Raw genomic sequence first — 24,673 nt, forward strand, 5'->3', positions numbered from 1 at the left:
TAATCCAATATTATCTAAAGCTCTTATCCATAGTTCTCGAATCATATATATCAAATTTTCATAACATAATCGCATTTGGATAATTCATATACAAACTCAAATCGTTTGATAAACACAATATACACAAGTTTCCAATAACTTAGTATAATTCAATCCTTTATAAAAGTCTTTTGCTAAAAACAACTCAAATAGGACTTTAAATAAATTATGGACAAAGCAATCCAAATCTACGTAAGATTAGGATTGGGCTGGTCCAAAGGGGAATAGGAGGAGAATTAGTTCCCCTAACAAGTCTATTGACTCTTCTGTTATATAAAGAATATAATATTAGGGTTTAGGTGATCAATTCATTAATCAGTTTTTTTTCACTAGAGAGAGAAAGTGAAACCCTAAATCCGTTCCCTCTGAACCGGCGCCTATACCATCAAAAGCAAGAGAATTTATACTATTTCGTTCTAGCAAACGTTGGTGTTCAACTGGTGCTCGTGGACTGATTTGAGGCGCAACACTTGAGGCTCTTGGATCTTCAAAGCTTGCATACAACAGGAAAATCACGCTACAAAGATTTGATATTTAATACCTATTGATTGATTCATGTGTTTAATTATGTTTGCGATCCTATGATGGATGTTAGGAAATTGTTTCTTGAAATTCTGCTATATGCATCTATATATTCCTACAACATCATGTTCATGTTTGTGTCAAGACTTAGATAAGATGTATCACTAATGGAAAAAACATCAAGGACCGATATCAAGATTTTATAGAATCAGTCCATAATGAGTACAGTAAACAAAACAAAACTAAATTTGGAATTTCAGCTTTATTTGTGAACCTATATATAATAGAGGTCCTTTGTACAAGATATCATTGAGGAGCCATCTATCAAGGTTATGACTACGCAAATTCAAAAAGCAAAAATGCCTTTCTGCTGCATTCTTTCATCTAGATAACGGTAAAAAAAAATGTTATTGCACCCTCATTTTTCGTGTAAGAACCTAAGATTTCATTACGTTCTTCATTGTGCATGATCTCTTTTGTGGCATGGCTAAGAAAGTCCTTTCAATTTGCAAAAAATTGAAGTTGTTTTAGACATCGATATTTATATTGCTTTCACCATCACTTTCTCCTTTTGGCTCTTCAGCTTGAATGTATTTGTAAGAACTTGCATAGAACAAGTAGACCATAAAATCTACTGCAGTTAGACCTGCCAACAAGAAGAAAAACCTCTCTAAATGACCCTTGTTTAGGTCTTCTGGGATCCATCCGGGCATATTGTTTTGTGTGGTTATCTTCATAAGAATGGTCACTATTATGCTGCTCAAGTAGTTCCCGAACGACATTGACAACATGCAAAGTGCACTTCCGAAGGTCTTTAGTCCTTCAGGTGCCTGTCCATTGAAAAATTCTAATTGACCAACATACATGAAAACCTCAGATGCTCCAATAAGCATGTATTGGGGTATTTGCCAAAAGATGCTAAGAGAGCTAGCATTTTTGCAGTTCTTGCAATCATTTATCGCGAATTTTAACCTGAAAATTTCTACAGTTCCAGCTGCAATCATTGCCAATATCGCAAAAATTAGGCCAATTCCCATTCTTTGGAGCTCAGTGAGACCTCTCTTCCTTAATCTGGTGACAAAGGGATTCAAAACACGACGATAGATGAAAATGAAGGATACAACACTAAGGATGTCGAAAATAGACATGCTCGCAGGTGGAATGTAGAAATTTCCAATGGTTGCTTTCATTGCAGCACCTTGTTCCACAAAAAGTGAAGCCATTTGTGTGAAGACTACAGAGTACATAATAGTACAAATCCATATTGGAAGGAGCCTTAATATACATTTCACTTCTTCAACTTGGGTAACTGTACACAAGTTCCTTTCGTTGTACTTTGTATGGTTGTTAGTAGAAATACGTTCGGGAGTGTATTTCATAACTGCAGCTTTATCCAAGATCCTATGGCATGAAAATGGTCACAATCATTAAGTTTTTACAAGTAAACTATGATGCAAGTTCTTATTGATCTAAAACTCATGTAAACAAAATAAATTCTTAAATTGTTAATCAACAATCAATTTCATCCACTTATATGTTTCAATTGGTCTTGTTTCTTATCAGTTTCAAATTCTTTACACCTAGAGTTGTCTAACATAGCCAAGTCCAATCGTAGTTGTACTCAAGTGTTGCATACGTAACTAAGAAGATCAAAACTTACGTCAATCCTTCAGTGTGTGATATCTGTCTCCTTCCATTTTTAGAGTATGTCTTTGCATCTAACTCATATAAACCTTCTCCTTCAAATGGCACATGAGCCTTCCATTTATTAATGGCAGCAACAAACACTTTGCAAAACCTAGCAACAGGATTTCCTTGGGATTTAAAGTGCCTATAATGAGGCGTACCACCGAAAAACAGGGCCAAAGCCATCAGAGCAGTAGTAGCAGATGCACAAAAACCGATTGCCCACTTCCCAGCATTTTCATAGTAGGCCAATAAGGTGTTGGAAAAAAGTGATCCTAAGTTGAAGGCCAAGTAAAAGTAACTAAAGAAGGAGATTTTGGATCTCCCTTCCTTAGGATGTTCTTCATCAAATTGATCAGCTCCAAATGTCGCGATATTTGGTTGATATCCTCCATTGCCAAGGGCCACCATGTATAATGAGATGTAGAAGAGTACTACATGAAAGCCAGAGTGGGAGGTGCATGGAATTTGTTCATCACCACACCCTTTAGGATTGAGCAAGAATAGGTATGATGACAGTGACAACAATGCCAAACCCTGTAACATTGAACATAATTACATACAGTAGGTTAATTATATTACATACACACTATATGAATATAAAATTATTAAGAGTACACTCGAATTTCAAGCGATTTCTTACATACAAACGAGTGTACTATTTGGTTTGATAAACCAAGATAATTAATTAAGGGCATTAGGGGATGTTACACACACAAACAATTGAACTAAAGATGAACAAAAAAATTAAATTGGTGAGCGAAACTTACAAGTACAAAAATTGCTTGAAAAATGGCGCATGTTTTGTATCTACCCCAGTAGGAATCACTAAGGAAGGCACCAACTAGGGAAAATAAATAAACAGTTCCAGTCCATTTGCTAACATTATTAGCTGCATCCGCATTATTTAGGCCTACCACTCTTGTCAAAAATAACACCAAGTTTACTCCCACGCCGAAAAATGCCAGTGTAGCTAGCCCTTGATTCACTGTAATTATCGACATTAGATATTAGAAAAAACTTTAGTAAAACCTTTCCTATACAAAGAAAGCCTATAATCACATTTACACATATATTATTACTTTACACATCTTAATTTTTACTGTTACCTATATATATCTTAATTACATATGAATACAATTATATATGTAAAATAATATGTTAAAATATAGATATGATTTCAACAAAAAGTTCACCACGAACTTAAAGTCCGTAAACTTTAAATAATTATTAAGTTTTGACAAGATTAATTAGTACTACTATAGTACTATCTACTTATGTGTATGTCACATAAACTGAAAAAAGAAATCACGAGAGAATGACAAAAAAATCAGTGGTAATAGTGCGTAATACCAAGAATAAGAATCCCAGGCCCCCATCGTCCAGTTTTAGTACGTATTGCCCGATTACCATGTCGATCTACTGTTCCGTCAAGTGTATATTCTACTTCTTCACTTTCGTCAACTATCTTCTCCTGAAATTAAAATCACCGTAAACAGGTTAGAAGTTTATACTTAATTAGCAAGCTACTATAATTATAATAAATAAAGAATTAGTTTGTAGGCTGGGGCTATAAAGCCGATTATTTATAGTTTTCATTATTGATAGGAAAAATTATTAGAAACTACCTAATAAAGAGACTTTTTTAAAAAAAACTACCTTATATCATGTTTATTTTACAAAACTACCTTATAAGTGGAAAAACTTTAAAAAACACTACCAAATTCAGAATTTACTAACCATGGTTAACTATTTCCTCCAATTATCACTCTAATATAAGATTACTAAACTACCCCAACCCCTCTTTGCTAATTTCCCTCACAGGAGCGTTAAACTATTGAATACCCCCTTAAATTGTTTGTGTAATTTCTTCTCCCAACCTTTTGCTTCACCAATTAATTCTTCATTATGAGTAACAAAAGCAGATAGAAATTGGGTTTTGGGTCATGAATTGATGTCGTTTATGATGATGAAGAATATGGTTTGATGATGGTGCAAAGCTTGCTCTACTAGACACTTTTACTGCTGGTTTGTTTTTGGGATTGACTTTTGGGGAGAGAAGGTGTGCTTGTGCTTGCCACATGTATATTTGAGAGATAGAGCATCAAGTGATCAAGAAAGTGATAATATCGTAATTGTAACGTACTGAATTTAGGGGGTATTTTCATAATCTTATATTAGAGGGATAATTGGAGGGAGTAGTTAACCATAGTTAGAAAATTATGAATTTGGTAGTGCTTTTTAAAGTTTTTTCACTTATAAGGTAGTTTTGTAAAATAAACATGATATAAGGTAGTTTCTTTTAAAAAAGTGTTTTTAATAGGTAGTTTCTAACAATTTTTCCTTATTGATATTTTACTTTAGAATGATATCACCAAATATCATTTGGTTTAAAAAACATTATTTTATAAACTTGATGTCACGAGAACAAATCCTTTAGATTGCATTTATTATTTTTTTGTTGTATATTGATCACGTGCAGTAAACCATTCTAAGAGAGAGCGCTACGTGGCGCCATTAATTGGTTAATAACACTTTTTAGCGCGTGTTCGACAACGATAGATTTGGTATTAGCTTTTAGTTTTGAGAGTAGCTATTAGTTGTGCTGGTAGCTGTTAGTGATTGATGTGTAACTATTAGTTGTTAGTTGTCCAAGTAGCAGTATAATATATTGATGTTCGGTAAAAGAAACTGTCAAAGTAGTTGTTTACAAAAATTATTAAAAAATTCAAATGAAACTTTAGTATACAATTTATACACCACTCAAAGCTACTCAAAAGCTACAATTGACAAACACTACTAAAACACTATTTATACTACTAAAATCTACTTACACCACTAATTAACAAACACTTCTATTTTTCCTAATTAGTGTTTTAGTAGTGTTTGTCAAAAGCTGCAATTTGTAGCTTTTGAAATAGCGTTTAGTGGTGTATAAATTATATATTATAATTTTGTTTGAGTTTTTAACTAGTTATTTATAAACATTTACTTTGATAGCTTCTTTTCGCGAATATCAATATCTTATACCGCTACTTGGACAGTTAACAGCCACACACCAACCACTGGCTAACAACTACCAGCACAACTAACAACTACTCTCACAGCTAAAAGCTACCACCACAACTATTGTTGCCGAACACGCCCGTAGTATTTTGACAAAACACTAAAAGCTAATTCAAAAGCTTGTGCCGAACACGACCTTAATATATTAGTATAAATAGATTTTATTGTTTTTATACGAATGCATGCCTCTAGTCATGGTCCTAGTATTGTCAAAGTACTTCTAGTCCAGTCTTTAGCCCAAACACCTTGTATTGATTGTGGGGGAGGGTAATGTAATTCCACCAACCCACGTCAAAGATATCTTAAATAAGACTTGATCTCATAACTTCAACTACTGGACAAAGTCAAAGGATAATCATAGTATAATTGGGTGCCTAGCTAATACGGATATGATATATATAGGTATGATCATATTGAATATACTTCCAGTAAGTTTTCTTAATATAGTTGGTTGAGGATTAAGGTAACAAGGTTGAATCCTCCCAACTATCCTTGACCAAAGCTTCGATATGCAAGATAGGTAATGTACACTTCAATATTTAGTATGAATGCCTCCTTCATAAATATTTCATGAATTTCAAAATATTTTTAATATATTTAATATAATAATAAAGAGATCAATATTATCTTCATTCAAGAATGCGTTCTTCATGCATGAATCCCCTTTGACAATAACAAACTTAAACTAAAAAATAGCAACAACTGATACTTAGTAGATAATCACGGTCACTAAACATTGACTAAATACTGTAACTTCTAAGTAGTCCTAAGATTCTATACTTTATTTTAGGAAATTAATGTGCCACTAACAACTAACCACTTTATCCACTAATTTTGGGATTAACAAAAATAGCTACCACTAAATTTGGTTTCATTTCTACCTTGATTCCTTGAATGTTAGCTAACATCAAGTACAACTCTACAAGCGAAGCATGCAAATAATATATGGGTTATGTTGTATGCAGCCCTTAGGATTGCATATAAGACATAGATATACTACTTTAAAATGAAAATAAGTTGTGAATTTATGAAAAAAAATTGCATCAATAATAAATGATCAAGTAATGCAACTTATTTTCATTTTTAGCTTCTTATATACAGCGCTTAAGATTGCATATAGCTTTTCCCATAATATATATACATTTCTCATCCAGTACAACCTACATTATTAAATCGCTAGTGATATGATCTAGTTGATATCATGCACTGATGCACATGCAGATAAATTAGGTTTGGAGTATATTTGTTGACAATGTACACTCAGGTGAATGCACAGTTTAAAGTGCAGTAGACGCCAACCTAATCAACTTCCAAGGTTAACATGCAAATGAATCAACCGTAATAATGCATACTTCTCCAATGTATATATACATACCTATGAAATAAAACAACAATTATCATATATGACCATTAAAAAAAAAAAAAAAAATCATACAACAAAAACAGATAAAAGTTTTTTTTTTTAAAATATTTATTTTATAATAAAAGGAAATTAGACGATTCGTGAAAGAAACTATACGACAGGTTTATGTTTCTAATTAAACATAATATTTATAGACACGAATCAAATTAAAGGGCATGCTTCAAATCCATATCATCAAACTATGTTTGTAAATTATAATAAGGATTTCATATTCATGCATTAAAGAAAGCAAAATTATTTATGTACCTTTTTGAAAAAGTTCAAGTAAGCCATTGGTTATGCTGTTGCTATTGAGACGAAAAAGTTTACAAAATGAATATGCAGATTAAGGCGAAAAAAAAAATAGAATGAGGAATATGAAGAAGAAGATGAAAAATTACAAGATAGAAAGAGAGAAAATTCTTGTAAGGTTGCCTTGGGATAGTGCACTTGAAAGAGTGAGCAAAACTATGGTATATATAGAGCAAAGAGTGGAGTTATCAAGTTACTTTAGTGCATCAATAATTTGACGATCGAGAAAATAGGAGGTAAAAAGCAGAAAATTTGCTGTGCATGTTTATGAAGAAGACATATAAAGAAACGTGTTTTTGTTGGTTTACATTACCTGGGATCCATTTTATTACAACTTGATGTTCATTAGTTAGTCAAATTTGGTAAAATTAAAGTAGTTGTCTTTAAGCTGTATTGATTATGACATTTTAAATTAACTGTTTGCCACATTAATTATAAGCTTTTGTTTGTTTTCTTTGATTCTAAGAACAAGTCTAGACTAGTTAAGTAATTGCTACTTAATTACTTCATGCATGCAAGGAGCTAGTTAGAAGGTGGTGCAAGAAATGGTGTTTCTAGTCCTAATGTTAGGGGCCTAATTGAAAGTTATTTTAATTTATTATAGCTTAGCGTAAACTAATTTGAACCTTATTAATTATATGGATAAGCTAGGTATTAGATAACATTATATGTAAAAAGGATAGAATTGTCTGTAAACTAGTCATAAACCTGTATAAAACACTATATATATTGAATGTCAGGTTAACCTACTCAAGGTTAACACAATTATTCTCCACACTTGTATACTAGGATCTCAAGTATGTATATAACTTCTACATGTGTACTTAATTGAAACGTGCCTGGATGACTCGGAGTCTCAGATACAAACACAATTTTTAGTTATGTTTTGAGAGGCAACCACCCATGGGATGGCATTAGAAGCATCCTAAAAATCCATGATGTTCTGATCAAAAGCTACAGCGAGAAGTAATTCAATACTTAACGGGTTTAATACGTTAATATAGGCTAGTTACAGCTTATAAGTATGCTCCTCTTGAAAGAAAAAAAAAAAAAAACTTGCAAGTATGCAAGGGTTGTTAGGAGTAGTACTCATGATAATGCTACTATACTACTTATAACTAGTTTTCTATGCACGCGATGCGTGCAAAAAACAAACAAAAGGTCAATTGTGTAATAATATAAACGAAAAATTGTTCATAAAGTTCATTTTATATTTTTCTTCTGTTTTTATTAAACCAATAAATCAAGGATAATGTAAATATTTTGTTAATTAAGGGTATAATGGTAAAATATGGTGAATTTGTATTTTATTACTTAAGGGTAAAATAGGAGTTTTGATATTTTTGGTGTCCCCCTCCTCTTCCCTTATATAATAGAGATTATATAACTAGTGTGTGGCCCGGGTGTAGCTCCCGAGAGCTATTGTTTAATTTTTTGTATGGTTTAACTATTGTTTTTATGGTTTATCGTGTGATTTCCTTTATGTCGTTTGTAATACCAATTAAGTGCATGTCAAAACATTAATCATCATTACCTTTGACACTGGTTAACTAAACATTGATTAACATAATCATAACTTTTTATTTGTCATAATTAGTTTAACTTTTTAATTGCATGACTTACTCGACCGAAGTACCCAACATTTAACCCAACACTAGATGATCAAATTGAATTACGTTCCATATCCAATTAGTTCCATGAGTAACTACTTCACACACAAGCATTTGTACAATAAACATAAAAGTGGGTTGATGTACTCAAAACTTTTAAGGTATATATAATTTATTTAGAAAACAAATAAAAGAGAAAACATGTGTTCTTATTAAATTTTTACCAAAGGAAAATTTGGAAAAAGAGAAGAAGATGAACATATTACCTTGCAAAGTTGATTGATTAGAGAGATCCTCTGACAAAAAAAACCAAGAGAAAACAAATCAGTTAGGAAGCACAAAAGAGAATTGAAAAATAAAGTTTCATCTATCTCAAAAAATCAAAAAAGATTAGCTACTACCTTCTTGAAGAGGAGCAACAAAAGTTTGGGAATCATATAATTACCATAACTATTAGTTATATATACATATAGAGATAGGGACATATAAGGTAGATTTTAGTTACGAACTTATGCAATTACTGAATTGATAATTGAACTTTGATTTGCAATGAGAATATTGACAAGATTTATAAGTGATTAGCGAATTAAATTATATATGCAATCAACGGATTTGTGCGAAATTAACAATTTCACTGACCTTTTTTATGGGCATTACCGTCTGACCTTTGAATTTCATCTATCAATCCGTATTCTCGAACAATTATTCTGAAGTTCAATAATTAGTAGCAATTATTATTTGTATCGCTAGCCCATTAATAACGAAGTGGAGGAGTGTAACATTCATGGTGAATTTGGAAAGGAGAGATGAAGCAAGGGGTTGAGTGCAAGGTAAAAAACAGAAAGAAAAATAAACTTGGTTGCAAGTAGGCATTTACTGTCACATTACTAATTTATTTACAAACCTATTCAATTTTTTTTTGTGGAAATATGAATCATTAAAAGGTGTTAGCTAAGATGGTGAGTCTTTAGAAATTCAAACATAAGGTCAGGGGTTCGAGCTTGGGCTTGAGCATATATATATATTTTTTTAAATAATGATCATCTGACTTATTACTAGTTAAATGTACACATTGAAAAATCCTAGTGAAAAAAGGAGAGTGCCTTGAGGCATATAGACATTGTCATACACACCTCTTAATATGTGTATAGATTATTATTATCATCATCATATATGATTTTAGAAATTATTTAATTAAACTTATTTAAACTTGTAGAAACTTAATTATCCGATGTTATCTTAAGTAATTATTATGTATATTTCCTACACAAATTCTTGGGTGTAACAACCTATATGCTTCTTTTGTAAAAAGAATTCAAATGACATAAAATAAATGTCAAAATGACATGAGATTCATGTCATTATACTCTACAGCATTATATATGTTACACAATAAGTTATAGTATACCATGTTACATCTAAGAACCAAGAGGCACTCTATTTTCTAACATATCACTAAATGACCTATCAATAAAATTGGAAAAGAAATTTTCATTGTTAAGTTGCCTCCTCATTTCACAAAACCATAACAAAGCCAAAGTTATGGCAAATAATGGTCACATCTTGTCTCCCCAAGTAGCAAAAAGCCAAAAAAGGTCCCAAAATGGGTAGGTAAGACTTCTTAGCTTGCCTTCGAGAGTCCTTCCTAGAATAGATTTTAAAAGTAGTTTTAGCATTTAATTAGTAATTAGGAACTACTTACTTGAGTATAAGCCATCAGTGATCAATTCGAGGACGTCTTTTTTTCCCCTTTCTTTACACCACTTTGTCATATATGTTACTATAAGAAGCCGATTTGGCTTTCTTTTAGGATGAGTTTACTCCTCAAACTCAACTTTAAACTTCAGACTGTGTCATATCGGCTTTAATTTTACAGACTTACTCCATATTCATTCCAATTATATATTTTATCCCTCAAACTCTCCATAAACTATGTTTTAAATTGATTTTACAAAAAAAAAAGAAAAGACAAGTGTCAACTTTTAAGTGGATTAGAAATTTCACTCCTTAAATGTTATAGTCTTACATGAAGTCTTTGATTATCAAACTCACTCCAAGACTCTCATCTTTTTCTTTTAACATTATTGCATAGTCTTTGCTCAAGACTCCCCTTAAGACTACCAATATTCATACCCTTAGTAAGCTAATCTATACGAATATATTAAAAGGCGTTTCTAATAAATCATATGTGCTACATTGAACTCCCCTTATGCATGGTATTTCACAATTTAAAAAAATGTAAATATTGTATAACTGCAAGGTATCGAACCTATGACCTTTGAAATGTAAAGTTAGAGCTTAACCATCAATATATTAATAATTTTTTTATAATGATTATACTATAACTAAAAAGATTTAAACAAGTATATACATCTTTGAAACTCTTTTACGTAACTAACAAGAGATTGTTGATGTCATATTGATCTCTTACCACAATTCCTTTTAAGTTATTATTTTCAAACTCAAACCTTTTAGATTTTTTACTTATCACGTCATGACATGAATTTTTCAATTTCTTAATGGACAAAAATAGGAAAAGTTTTAGCAAAATAAGTTATAAAATTTGAGAATAATAATAATATATTTGATTATTGAAACTAACTCAAGGCATCGCCGTGGTCAAAATACTAGTTAATTAATAAGAAAAACAATATCACATATTCACATCTATATGATATAAATATATTAAAAGGCATGCATAAACAAGACACTGTGTCACGTAGCGCTCCTCTAAATCATGTACAATAATTTTTTTTTAGAAATTGCGTAGTATAGGGTTTGATCCCGAGACCTCAAATATATATATACTAAAATCTTAACCATTAGACTAAGTTATATTTAGTGTTATTATCATAAAATATTATAGTAATAAATAAATTTTTTTCTTATCCGGGGTATAGCCCAGACCTAATAACTAGTTATACATGTAGAAACTACTGCTCCAAACTTTTGACGGTCAAGCTCTGGTTATCTGTTTTTTTGGCTTATAATAAAGACGGCTTACCTTTATGTCACTTGTTGTACGCAGACAGCTATTAACCATCCTTTTAATTTGTATTTCTAGTTTCTACTACTAATAATATATTTCATTGATTGTTTTAGTGTGTTCATGATGTTGAATTTTACTAATAATGTCGTACTTCAAGATAGGGATTAAAGTGCCGCGTGATATATACCTGGAAAGCATTGGACATTAATATTTGGGTTTGAGTTTTTTGTCCTGCACTAGCACTACTAGTCCTAGATACATTTGTTATTCTGTTCCTGTAAACATCAAAATATACTTTTGTGTTTGAGGCTGATCATAGATTTTCTGTCATAGATGAACAAGTGATAGGAAAATGATTACATAACGTTATGGCAAACTAAATTGGCACTGGTGGTAATGCCGCGAGCCCATGAAGCATGCATGTCACAAGTACCCATCATAATTTTTGGTTGCCTGATGCGATATGCACATATGATCCCTGATAAGCGCATATCCGGTATGGGAGGAGTTGTCCATATTAAGGCCAGCTGTGAATAAATGCTTCTTTTCCTTCTTCTTTTTCTTTTTTTTGGTTTTTTTTACTTATGACAAAAAGTTGGCATTATTAAGATTCAATTCATATACAACAAGATATGAAACATATAGAACTAGATTTGATTGATAACATATATATAAGATCTGATGCATATACTACATAATCAAAGTTCATCTGCTCTGATTATCATATTGTACAAGATATGATTTATATTGTAATCGATATACGTGTGATTAATATTATAGGTGATATGAATTGTATGACACGTGATGTGAAACATAAGCCTAATTATAGAAATTGAATTACGTACGTACAAGAAGTTTACATACATACATGCATGATCTGATTCACGTTATAGTTGATCTGATTATATTCAAAACTGACAACATTCGTATAATAGGTGATCTGATTATATTCAAAACTGGCAACATTCGTATAATAGGTGATCTGAATTCTCTCCTACATGATCCGAGTAATTGTCTAAATTGCCATTAAGTCAACTTTAATATTTGGTCTACTTTACTCTTTTTGTCTTTTTCAGTCAAATTACTTATATAACCCGATATGGACGCATATCAAATATGCGCCCATACTTTCTCATGCACATCATATATATATAATATCAAAGTAAGAAAAAATTATCCTACGTGGCGATCAGCGGTGAAATAAGGCATGAAAATGAACGATAATGCACAGAAGCACCCCAACAATTGCCACGTGTCAAAACAATATTGTGCAGTGAGAGAAGGAATCGAGATTTTTAGAAAAGATGAATCCAAATCACTTACTGAGATTTTGGTATAATTGCCTAATTTCAAGCAACTGATTTCTAAGTAAATCAATTGGAATCTTCATTTTAGGAAAAAATATAAATCCCGCAATGCAATAAATGAATTTCACATAGACATTTAATACTTGACACATAAAATTGAATCAATATATTATAAACCGGCTAAGGGACTGTTCTCTTTGGCATAAAACAGGTGAACTGAACTGGATTAAATTAAATTGAATGTAATAAATATATAAATAATACTTAAACAATAATAATATGAATATTAAATAATAATTATAATGATAAGTAATAATAATGAATAATAATAATAATAATAATAGTATTTTGGATATTTTTAAATGATAGTATGAATAAATAATATTAATAATAATAATAATTAATGATAATTAATAATAATTATTTTAAATTATTTGTATTAATATATTAATACTTGATGATGATTATATAATAACAATAATAAATAAGAAGTAAATTAATATTACTATTTTAATAATTAAATTTAATTATATAATAATATTTAGTAATAAAAATAATGATTGGGTTGGACCGCGCAAAATTACATCATAAACCATTTTGATGCGATTTGATTGGTTTATGGGCAAAAACGTGGGTTTATTTGTGTTTTCGTCCTAAACCATGTTCCTTCTAATAATAATAGTAATAATAACGAGTAAAGATATAATAAACAAAATAATATATAGAAATAATAATAATAATAATAATAATAATAATAATAATAATAATACTTAATAATAATGATATAAAAATAAATAATAATAAGAGTAATTAGTAAAATAAATTAGACTAACATAATAATAATATTTAACAAAATGATTATAGAATGGAGTTGAACTGAAGTGAACTGAACTGGAGTTGAACTGAACTGAACTGAGCTGAATTGAATTGAATTGAATTGAACTGAGCTGAACTGAACTGAAAATAAGCTGGGGAGAACATGCCCTAAGTTTGAATCAATATAATGTTACGAAATATAATGTTACGGCGATGTGGAGCAATAATCCCATCTGATACTATTTCTACATATAATATTATAATGAAGCAATAATCCCATCTGATACTATTTTAAAAAGGTAAGAAGATACTATCTTTTGTGATTAAAAAAAGAAAAAGAATCAATATAATGTTACAAAATATTGCAATTTTATATTTCATAAAATTCATTCCAAAAAACTATATAAATTTCGAAAGCAAAAGCAAAGCTTTTAACAAATCGGTTTTTATATCTCTTAATTAAGAAATCGGATTTCTGAATATTATTCTAAAAAAAACACCATCGATTATGGGTCCTTTATAATACTGATATCAATTCTTTCATGGTGTCTACAATACAATACATAAATCATCTCATTACTTAATAAGATACACGTTGACTATGGATGCAACTATCAAATTCACAAAATTAGGCAAACTCCAAACACTTCAAGCAACTGACAAAATTGAAATAGGTATTTATTGACATGGTCCAATACAATACATATTATTAATTTTGAATCACACAACTTGAATATTCAACCCATTGTTTTTGTAGGTGTATTAGCAATAGTTATATATTTAGGTGTCGTGAAATTAAATATTTATAAACCCAAGTTTTAAAAAACAATCAACAACGACACTGTTTTGATCAACTTATTTTTATTTCTTACTAGAAAATATAAGTTCAGATAATGAATAATATGGCTTAATAAGTTCAGATAAGTTGTATAATACAAAAACAAGCAAAGAAAAGTTTGACATACTTACAAATTAAATTCTAAAAGTTAAAATTTGGTCTAATAAGGATTAATAAGGTGTAATAAGTTCAGATTGGTTCTTACATAAGTTTATTTAAGTTCAAATAAAATTACATAAGCAAAATAAGTTGAAAAACATATATAAAACCAAGGATCTGTTCTGATCTTTGACATAAAATAGCTGAACTGAACTGAATTTAACTGAAATGAACAGTGATATGTGAGAGTAAAAGTATTGTCTAGAGCTGAAATTAACTGAACTGAACTAAATTGAACTGAACTGGATTGAACTGAACTGAATTGAAAATAAACTGGGGAGAACATGCCTCAAGAATGACAATTTGGAAATTATATAACTTAAAAGAATCTTATGTACATCAAGGATTTTATTACTTTTTCTGTAGGGTGTTGGCATAAAAGTTATTTTGCTTATTATGGCCAAAAGTATTACAATTATATAATCAAGAAAATAATTTCTCTTAATCTTCTACAAAAAAAAAAGTATAGTTAAATGGGCATGTAACTATGCGTAATTCTAAAATAGGAATGTAAATATGCATTACTTTTGTTGGTAAAAGTATAGTTAAACGTAATATAATACATGATAAAAACATAACTTTGTTCTTTTTTAATCTTTAGATCTTTGGTGGGAGTGAGTATTAACTATTGAAAAAAATGGGGTCAAACTCTAATCCTATGATCTAAATGATATCTATGATATGACTTTAAAAAAGATATCATCAAATACGAAAAACAACCATTATATGTAACTAGATGTCCTTAAATAGTATTAAAACTCAAGCATATTGAGAAAATTAAAATTATTATAGCTAAGTGGTGCAGCTGTGGTGCAATTAAGAAGGTAAGAGAGTGGGTGAACGGCCGGGATTGCCATAAGTGGGAGTGGAAGTTGGTGTATTGCCGAGTATCAGTCGTGGTGCGAATTGTGATTTTATCAGGGCCTCTAAATGAAGTACTTAGTTTTAAAGATTTTTTCAATTAACTCTTTTTTTATAATATGGGTCACATGATCCACCATGACGTTAACTACTTCAATAATTGAACACACCGGTCATAAATTAGTTTTAAAAATAATTTAAATACATGAATATTAAATTTTACATCACAAGTTGGAGGCTCACCACCACTTTTCTTGAAGAACTTCTTAAAATCATCAATTTATAAAATGAACAACTTCCCGTACAGTTTGCACGGGTCAAAAAACTAGTATGGTAGAAAAAGAAAATCCATCCAATCCTCAGCTCCACGGCTAACCCATAAAAAATATAACATGAGGCGCGTATGACCCATTTTCATGCAAAAATTCTAAAGGCTAAGTATATGAAATCATGTTAGCTATATCTCTATATTTTGGGAGGTCTAGACAATATAACTATTGGATAATATTATATGTCAAGGGATAATATTATATTGTAAAGGGTAGAAAGGTACTTTCATTAGTCATAGGTCTGTATTATAAACACAATTATTTCCCACACTTGTACATGGTATCACAGCCAACAATTTTCTAAAAAAAAAAAAATAAAGAAAAGAAGAATTTTTCCAAAAACAAATTTTTCGTACGCCCAATTTTTTTCCCGTACGTGATTTCTTTTCTTCTCCTGGCCATGGAACCCTCCACGCCTTCCGCTGCCGCAGCAGCCTACTCGCAGCCTCTGCCGGATATTTCTGCCGCCGCCCCGCCGTCGACGTCGGGACCTCTCTCCGTCGCGCCGGCCCACGTCGTCGCTGCTGGACCGCAGATTACTGCTGCTGCCTCATACTTCTCGCGTCCTTTTCTTTCTGGGTTGGAGTTCACCCAGCCTTGGTCTGCTGGGGTATCGTCTCCCGCCACCACATCGCGAGCCAGTCCCCGGTTTCCGCCTGGATTTCCGGCCTCCACACCGGCCACCACCCTCAGCGGCGCCCTACCGGGACAATCTTACCCCATGCCGATTCATCCTCACGCATGGCAGTCCGCTCCGCCGGCCACGTCGCACGTTGGTTTGTCCTCTTCAACGTCGGTTTTCAATCTTCCAACGTTATCTGCCCCTAACTTGACGAATCTGGTAACCATTACTTAATCTTCCCCTGAAGATTATTTATTATGAAAAACGCAAATAACTTGCCTGCTTCTTTCACATCAATTACTTGGTATTGTTGATGGTACTGCTGTTATTCCTTCGCCTACTGTTATTGATGATTCTGGTAATACTGTTCCCAATGTTCATTTTTATGAATATTTGCGTATAGATCAGCAAGTCAAATCGTGGATTTTTGCCACCTTATCTAGGGATGTGTTTGTGGATGTTCATGATTTATCTACCTCTGTAGAAATTTGGACTAGATTGCAAACTAGATTTATGCATGCTAGTATGGCCCGATCTATGGAACTAAAGGGAAGGTTAACTCGTATTAAAAAGACTGATTCTCAGACAATGGATGGATATTTACGAGAAATTAAGATGATTGCTGATTCCTTAGCTGCTATTCAATGTCCTGTGTCGAACCAGGATTTAGTGCAGTTACCCTTTTTGGTTTAGATCGTGATCCTGCGTACGATCATATAGTTACTACCCTCCTGCATTATCCTTTCCCAATAACTGTTGATGATTTGCGTCCCAAGTTACTACTGCATGAACAAAGATTGAAATCTTCTAAGGATGCATCTGATCCCTCATCCCATCATGCCTTACTTGCCGTTAAATCTACTGGTACTGGTTCACCTTCCTCCTCCCAGAATAATTCTGGAGGGAGAAATCGGGGCAGGAATAACAGAAACAGAGGTGGTAATAATAATCGTGAGGGCAACAATGCTCGGAATAATAATGGTTGGAATGGTGAAAACAATAATAATCGTGGCTCTGGAGGAAACAACAACAACAATGGTAATCGGGGACGCTCAAATGGTATAAGTAAATTTTCTAACTTGTCATCCTATAGTATGCCTTGCCTAGATCATATTACTAATAATTTGTCGTCTGCAGGGAGTAATTCATCGAATAGTAACAATGTTACCTCTACCCCTACTTCCGATACATGTGGTTTGTGTTGGTTTCCAGGTCACCAAGCTGCCTACTGTCCCCGCGTTTCAATCATAACTTTGTTCCCTCCTCCTCAGAAAGTGTCACTCGAGCCTTAGCTGCACTGTCTGTTGGTGGTGAAACTAATGACTCAGTCTGGTACCCGGATTCGGGCGCTGCATCCCACATGACTCCTCAGGATGGTTCGTTCTCTATTAAAACTCCTTATACTGGGTCTAGTTCTGTTGTAGTTGGTAATGGTACCTTACTCCCAATTAAAAGTACTGGAAATTTAACTTTAAAAACTGCAAGTCGTCCCCTACGTTTATCATCTGTCTGTCATGTCCCTAATTTAAAACATAATCTATTATCAGTTAACAAGTTGTGTCATGAAAATGATTGTGTTGTGAGTTTTGATAAAAATTCTGTTTATGTTAAGGACAAGATAACAGGGGAAGTTCTGCTTCAGGAAACCAGTAAGCAAGGTGTCTACCCTCTACAGCCCAGCATTGTCCCTCCTGAGCCTTCTGTTCCTGCTTTCCTAGCCACTAAGGAGTCGGGTGACGTGTGGCATGCTCGTCTGGGTCATACATCTTCTAGCATTATAGGAAAATTATGTTCAAATAAATACATCACATGTACCTCTAAGTTTCATGATGATGTGTAGGATGTAAGTTAGGAAATATACATCGTTTACCTTTTGATTCTGTTGAACATATTTCAACCTATCCATTATATAAAATTCATAGTGATCTTTGGCAATCTCCTGTTTTGTCAAATCAATTATTTCGCTATTACGTTGTGTTTGTTGATGATTTTTCACGCTATTCCTGGATTTATCCTTTACGTCGAAAATCGGAAGCTATTCAAATTCTTATGTTTCAAAAGATGGTTGAAAATCTTTTTAATTGCAAAATTAAAATATTTCAAAGTGATGGCGGAAGGGAATTTGACAATTCTCCTCTTCTCAACATTTTTCTGACAATGGTATTATTTTTCAAAAATCTTGCCCCACACTCCAGCTCAAAACGGTGTTGCAGAACGCAAACATCGTCATATCATTGAAATGGCTCGTACTATGATTATTCATTCTGACTTTCCTGCGGAATTTTGGGTTGATGCCTCATATACTGCCACTTACACTATCAATCGATTACCTAGCTCGGTTTTAGGGGGTGTTTCACCTTTTGAAAAATTATTTCATCGTCCTCCTTCCTATCAATTTTTGAAAACATTTGGATGTGAATGCTTTCCTTTGTTCCTGAACTCTAAAAATCACAAACTGCAACCTAAATCTAAAACTTGTGTTTTTATTGGATATGCATTGGAATATAAAGGGTATCGCTGTTTTGATCCTACTACCAAGAAAGTCTACACTAGCTGTCATGTTCTTTTTCATGAACATAAATTCCCATATCGTGCTTTAGTGGGTCCTATCTCGCCCGTGCCTTATACATCGCCCTTGGTTCTTACCTTTGACTGGAATTTAACCAATGTCGCTGATGAGTCTCGTGCATCGTCTGGTTCGCCAGCCATGTGCCTCCCTCCCCTCCCCTTGTGTCGTTCGCTAGCCCGTCCCCCTCGCCTTTAAAGGCCTCGGACATGAGCGCTGCTGCCTGGCACGCTGGCTCCCCAGCGCCTGCCGGTTCAGCCACGCCTTGTGCTGCCCGACCCGCGTCACCTCCCTCTCTTGCTAGCACGCCTACGCAACGTGCTGCTCGTCCTCCCCACAACACGCTCTCGGCTGCTGGCCCACACCCTGCTGGGCCTCCCTCGCCATCATGCGCTGCTAGCTCGCCTGCTAGCCCGTCCGCTATGGCCACTCCCGTCTCCCCACCTTCCGTGTCACATTGTGTTGTGTCTCAAACCCCCTTGCCTCCCTCTTCGTCTCTGTCTGTTGCTAACAACATCCCATGGTTACTCGTCTTAAAGATGGTGTGTCTAAGCCTCGTGTCTTAATGAACTTAAACACTGAAATTGTAGAGTCTGAACCTACTAATTTTAAACAAGCGTCTAAAGACTCACGTTGGCGTCAAGCTATGTTAGATGAATATAATGCTTTGATTAAAAATGACACATGGGAGTTGGTACCTCGCAACTATGATAAGAATTTACTTGGTTGCAAGTGGGTTTACAAGATTAAATATCATTCTGACGGTTCTGTGGAGCGGTTCAAAGGCAGACTTGTCGTTTTTGGCAATCATCAGCAGGCAGGTATTGATTACTTTGAAACCTTTAGTCCTGTTGTTAAACCTACTACTGTTCGCTTGGTTCTTACTATTGCAGTTTCTCTTAAATGGTCTATTCGTCAGTTAGATGTCAAAAATGCTTTTCTTCATGGTTTTCTTAATGAAGAGGTTTATATGCGTCAACCTCCGGGTTTTATTCATCCATCTAAACCTACTCATATTTGTCGTCTCAGAAAGTCCATTTATGGTTTGAAACAGGCTCCTAGGGCCTGGTTCTCCCGGTTTAGCAACTTCCTTTTATCTATTGGTTTCAAGTGCAGCAGTTGTGACACTTCTATGTTCACTCTCAAATATCGTGGTCATCTCATTATTCTTCTCTTATATGTTGATGACATTGTCCTTACTGGTAGTAGTCCTCCTCTTGTTGCCAAATTCATCTCTGTTCTTTCTTCTCAATTTGCTATGATGGATTTAGGGGATCTTCATTATTTCTTAGGTGTACAGGTTGTGCGTACTCCCTCTGGTTTATTTTTATCTCAACATAAGTATGTTTCTGATTTACTTCGTAAATTCCATCTTCATACTGTTAAACCAGTTACCACTCCTGTTGTCTCTAGAGTAACATTGTCTCTGCTCGATGGAGAACTTCTTGCTGATCCCACAGATTATCGTAGTATGGTTGGTGCATTCAGTACTTAACTATGACTCGTCCTGATATTGCTTATGCTGTTAATATGGTGTCCCAGTTTATGCATGCTCCTCGTACTACTCACCTTCATGCTGTGAAAAGAATTTTCAGATATCTGCAGGGCACTTTGGATTATGGGTTGTATTTATACAGCAGCAGCTCTCCTACTATTATTATTGCCTATTCTGATGCAGATTGGGCAGGATGTCCTGACACACGGCGTTCTACTACTGGATATGCTGTTTTTCTTGGGAAGAATTTGATTTCCTGGCGTTCTAAAAAGCAACCTACTGTCTCCAAATCCTCCACTGAAGCTGATACAGGGCAGTTGCCTACACAGCTGCAGAAACTATTTGGCTCAAGCAACTTCTTGCTGACATTGGCCATTTTCTCCGTCGTCCTGTGATTGTCTATTGCGACAATGTCTCTGCTACTTATCTCACTGCTAATCCAGTTCATCATGATCGTAGCAAACATATCGATGTTGACTATCACTTTGTTCGAGAAATGGTTGCCAAGGGAGGTCTTATTGTTCGACATGTTCCTACACAGTCTCAGGTTGCAGACATCTTTACTAAAGGCCTATCTACTGACTTGTTTACTAAACATCGTACCAATCTATCCGTTGTTTCACCCCGTAAAGATTGAGGGGGTGTATTGGATAATATTATATGTCAAGGGATAATATTATATTGTAAAGGGTAGAAAGGTACTTTCATTAGTCATAGGTCTGTATTATAAACACAATTATTTCCCACACTTGTACAATAACAACAAGTTCTAACTGAAGAAAGTCGCTCAGACAATATCAACATAATTAAAATTAATATGATTAATATTTACCCATTTTGAGTGGTACATTTCTCATTTTAAAGTGTCGCATATCTTCAAATATTATTGCTTCTTTCTCTAGAGGAAAAAGAATTTTTTTTTAAAAAGAAAAGAATTTAAAAAAAAGGAAAATGAATTTTTGAAAAAGGAAAAAGAATTTAAAATATAGTAGACACTTTGTTATATTTTCTAAAAATAACTTAAAAGAAGCAAACCTAGTTTTCATAAATCTGATTGCATGGGAACCATTTTACTACAACTTGATCTATTTTTTTTAAAAGAGAAATTTCATTAATTGAAGGTCAAACGGCATCTACAATAGATATTAAAGAAAACAAGATACAATTAAATAAGATTAAATCAAATTCGTTTTTAAAGAAACTTTAATGAACCAGATCTATTGATCTATTGATCTATTGATGATGATGGGTCAATTTGCCGAAACTAGAGTATGTGTTCTAAATTAGACTGTATGGATAATGACATTTTTAACTGATAGTTTGCCACATTAATTAAACGTTGGTTTGCTTACTCAATTGAGTGTGGACTAATTAATTAAGTAATTCCTTCCTCATATATATAGCTAGCTAGTCAATTAGATATTGGGTGGTGTAAGACACTTATAAGTTATAGGAAAAATTAACAATAGAGGTCTGAATTTTGGGTGATAATTTTTAAAAGGTCTGAATTATTGATTAACCTGTGTAGGTCTCAACTTTAGGGGGTCTTAACCCTTCTGATGTGACCCAAGTTTTACAAGTAATGACCTATTAAGCTAGTTTTAAGTCACTAAGGCCCGCTAAAAGTTAAGACTCCCTAAAGTTGGGACCTACACAGGTTAATCAATAGTTCAGACCTTTTAAAAATTATCACCCAAAGTTCAGACCTCTATTGTCAATTTTTCCTAAGTTATAACAAAGACTTACTAATTAAGGCTTTTTTTGCTCAAGTCATTTGAGTTTCGAGTGTAAGCCTCTACGACATATGGTGCTATTTTCGTAAGGATATTATTAATATAGCTAGGGAACTTCTTAAAAGATAGAAACTCAATGAAAGTATACAAACTAGTTTAGCTATTATTGGCTTGAGCAATATTATTACACTCGTTAATCATAATCAGTTCCTCATGAATTCACGACCAATGAATAAATGTAATTTTTTTGGCTTGACCCCAAAGTACATGTTCAATAAAGTAAAACTTAGGCCATCACGATCTAGTAATAATAACACAACTTAATTAAGACATCAAAGTAACCGAAAAATTAAAGGGAAAAAAATCATACTTACTCATAAATTTATAAATTGCAGTGCTCAACATAAATGGTGAACCTCGAAAAATATCAAAGTAACTATATCTTTTTTTATCTAGCTTATTGTGTCTTTACTTTTATTTAATCAATATTTTTCTACATAGATTTTAGAACAGTTATGGATATTGATTGACGTTAGGGATTATCTTGCACCAATATTAAATTATTAGCTAAAATAGCTAGAATATTTTAATAGATTGAAAAGACGAAGGTTTGAGGATTTATTATGAGAGTTTTCACCCAAAAACCCTCTCTTGAAACTCTCTACCAAACACTCCCATAGAGGCCTTGTTTGATAATGAGAGGTTTGGGGCAAAATTAGAGGTTTGAGCTCATATTAGAGGATTCAACTAGTCAATCCTTTAATTTGAGTCACTAGTAGAATATTCTTTGGACCTTAGCCCGTAATGATTTGCTTTGGTGCAGGACCCAAGTCCTATCCAAAATGCCTCTACTAGGTTGAGGTGTCAACCTCTTAATAAATTAAAGAAGACTTCGTTCTCCTCAACTTCCGGTGTGGGATAACCAAGATCTTAGGCACCTTCTCCTCTCCTTTAAAGAGCCAGCGTCCCCGTAGGCACTATAGGACACCGAAATGAGTTGTGGCTCTAATACCATCTGTAACACCTTTAGGTGTGTAGAAGCCCACTAGTAGATATTGTCCTCTTTGGACCCTAATCAGTAAGGATTTGCTTTAGTTTTATGCTACTATGTGTCTTTCTCAAAATTGTGATGAGATATTCATTTTACTATTAGAGCTACAACAATTCACTGGAAGTAGTACTTAGAATTTCGTTAAAAGAAAAAAAAAATTGTTTGACAGCTACCTATTGTTGCAGGTTTGCGCCACAATGGTAGCAATAGGTTTTCGAGCCGCATTAATAGGTTTTACCCATTGTTGCGCCTTGATTTACGGTGCAATAGGCCACTTACAAACCACAACAAATCCTGATTATTCTACTAGTCAGTGTTTGGTAAAAAAGAGGTTTTGATCAGTTTATTGAGCCCAAAATCACTTTTTGAAAAAGTTGGGGGAGGAACTTTTTGAAATTAGAGGTATGAGAGTGAGTGGAGCAATTACATTTATGTCATAAAGTTGTTAAAAGTTATACATTAATTAATAATAAAATGTACAACAATAAATTATGCATATGTCCTTATTGTTTATTTAAGACAATAATGTAACAATCAACTACATTTATTTACCTAACACCTTTATACAAACAACTAATGCAATCACCTAGTCAAATCAGCTAACAACTATCAGCTATTCGCTAAAACTCTCTTTTTGCCCCCCAAAACTCTAATTGTCAAAAACCCCAATATATATGGAGCAATTTTGTGATTGGCAATGCCTTTTAAAATATACTACAAATTTATTTGTATTAATTTTTTTTTTGGTAAGAAGAAGTGGTCCGGACCCCGTTCGGGTCTTAATGGGTCAGGCACTTGAGAGGAAGGGGGAAGGATAAGGGGAATCCCTACCCTCAAGTGCCTCTATAGTGGGTAGGGATGGGCAAGGGTAGGGTCTGGGTCGGGTCCAGCTAGACCCTAGACCCGGACCCTAAATATTTTTGCAGACCCAGACCCGGACCCGGACCCTAAGGGTCTGAAAAAATTGGACCCTGACCCGGACCCTTAGGGTCTGGAAGGTCTAGAGGGTCTGGAGGGTCCAGACCTAAATTTTTTATTTTGCTAAATTTTTAGCATTATTAATATCAATAATCATCTGAAATTCGCATGAAACAAACACAAAAAATCGCATGAAACAAACACAAACATATAAATTGAAATAAACGAAACAAACACAAACACAAACTTATAAACTGAAAAAAAAAACGAAACAAACACAATTCACAAACATATAAACTGAAAAAAAACGAAATAAAAACACAAACATACAAACTGAAAAAAAAAACGAAAT

The 24,673-nt window shown here is 33.3% G+C and overlaps 1 protein-coding gene across 1 annotated transcript; it reads right to left on the minus strand.

Annotated features, from left to right (window-relative positions):
• Positions 1 to 779: 779 nt before the first annotated feature.
• Positions 780 to 7,146, minus strand: LOC104905202 (protein NRT1/ PTR FAMILY 7.3). Its single transcript, XM_010693657.4, has 5 exons — positions 6,983 to 7,146; positions 3,601 to 3,721; positions 3,018 to 3,235; positions 2,222 to 2,784; positions 780 to 1,962 (listed from the first exon to the last, which is right to left on the minus strand). Exons 1-5 carry the CDS (start codon positions 7,007 to 7,009, stop codon positions 1,089 to 1,091), a joined length of 1,803 nt encoding a protein of 600 aa, XP_010691959.1. The 5' UTR covers positions 7,010 to 7,146; the 3' UTR covers positions 780 to 1,088.
• Between the last annotated feature and the right edge of the window lie 17,527 nt (positions 7,147 to 24,673).

The sequence above is a fragment of the Beta vulgaris genome, chromosome 1 (assembly GCF_026745355.1).
Source record: "Beta vulgaris subsp. vulgaris cultivar EL10 chromosome 1, EL10.2, whole genome shotgun sequence".
NCBI classification, from domain to species: Eukaryota; Viridiplantae; Streptophyta; class Magnoliopsida; order Caryophyllales; family Amaranthaceae; genus Beta; species Beta vulgaris.

What these genes read in the sequence shown, in the direction of transcription:
- LOC104905202 (XM_010693657.4), bottom strand. Translation starts at nt 7,009, where the DNA reads ATGGCTTACTTGAACTTTTTCAAAAAG. An exon ending in ACTTGAACTTTTTCAAAAAG is followed by an intron (nt 3,722 to 6,982) that starts GTACATAAATAA and finishes TTTTAATTTCAG; the next exon opens with GAGAAGATAGTTGACGAAAG. An exon ending in TCACACACTGAAGGATTGAC is followed by an intron (nt 1,963 to 2,221) that starts GTAAGTTTTGAT and finishes TTCATGCCATAG; the next exon opens with GATCTTGGATAAAGCTGCAG.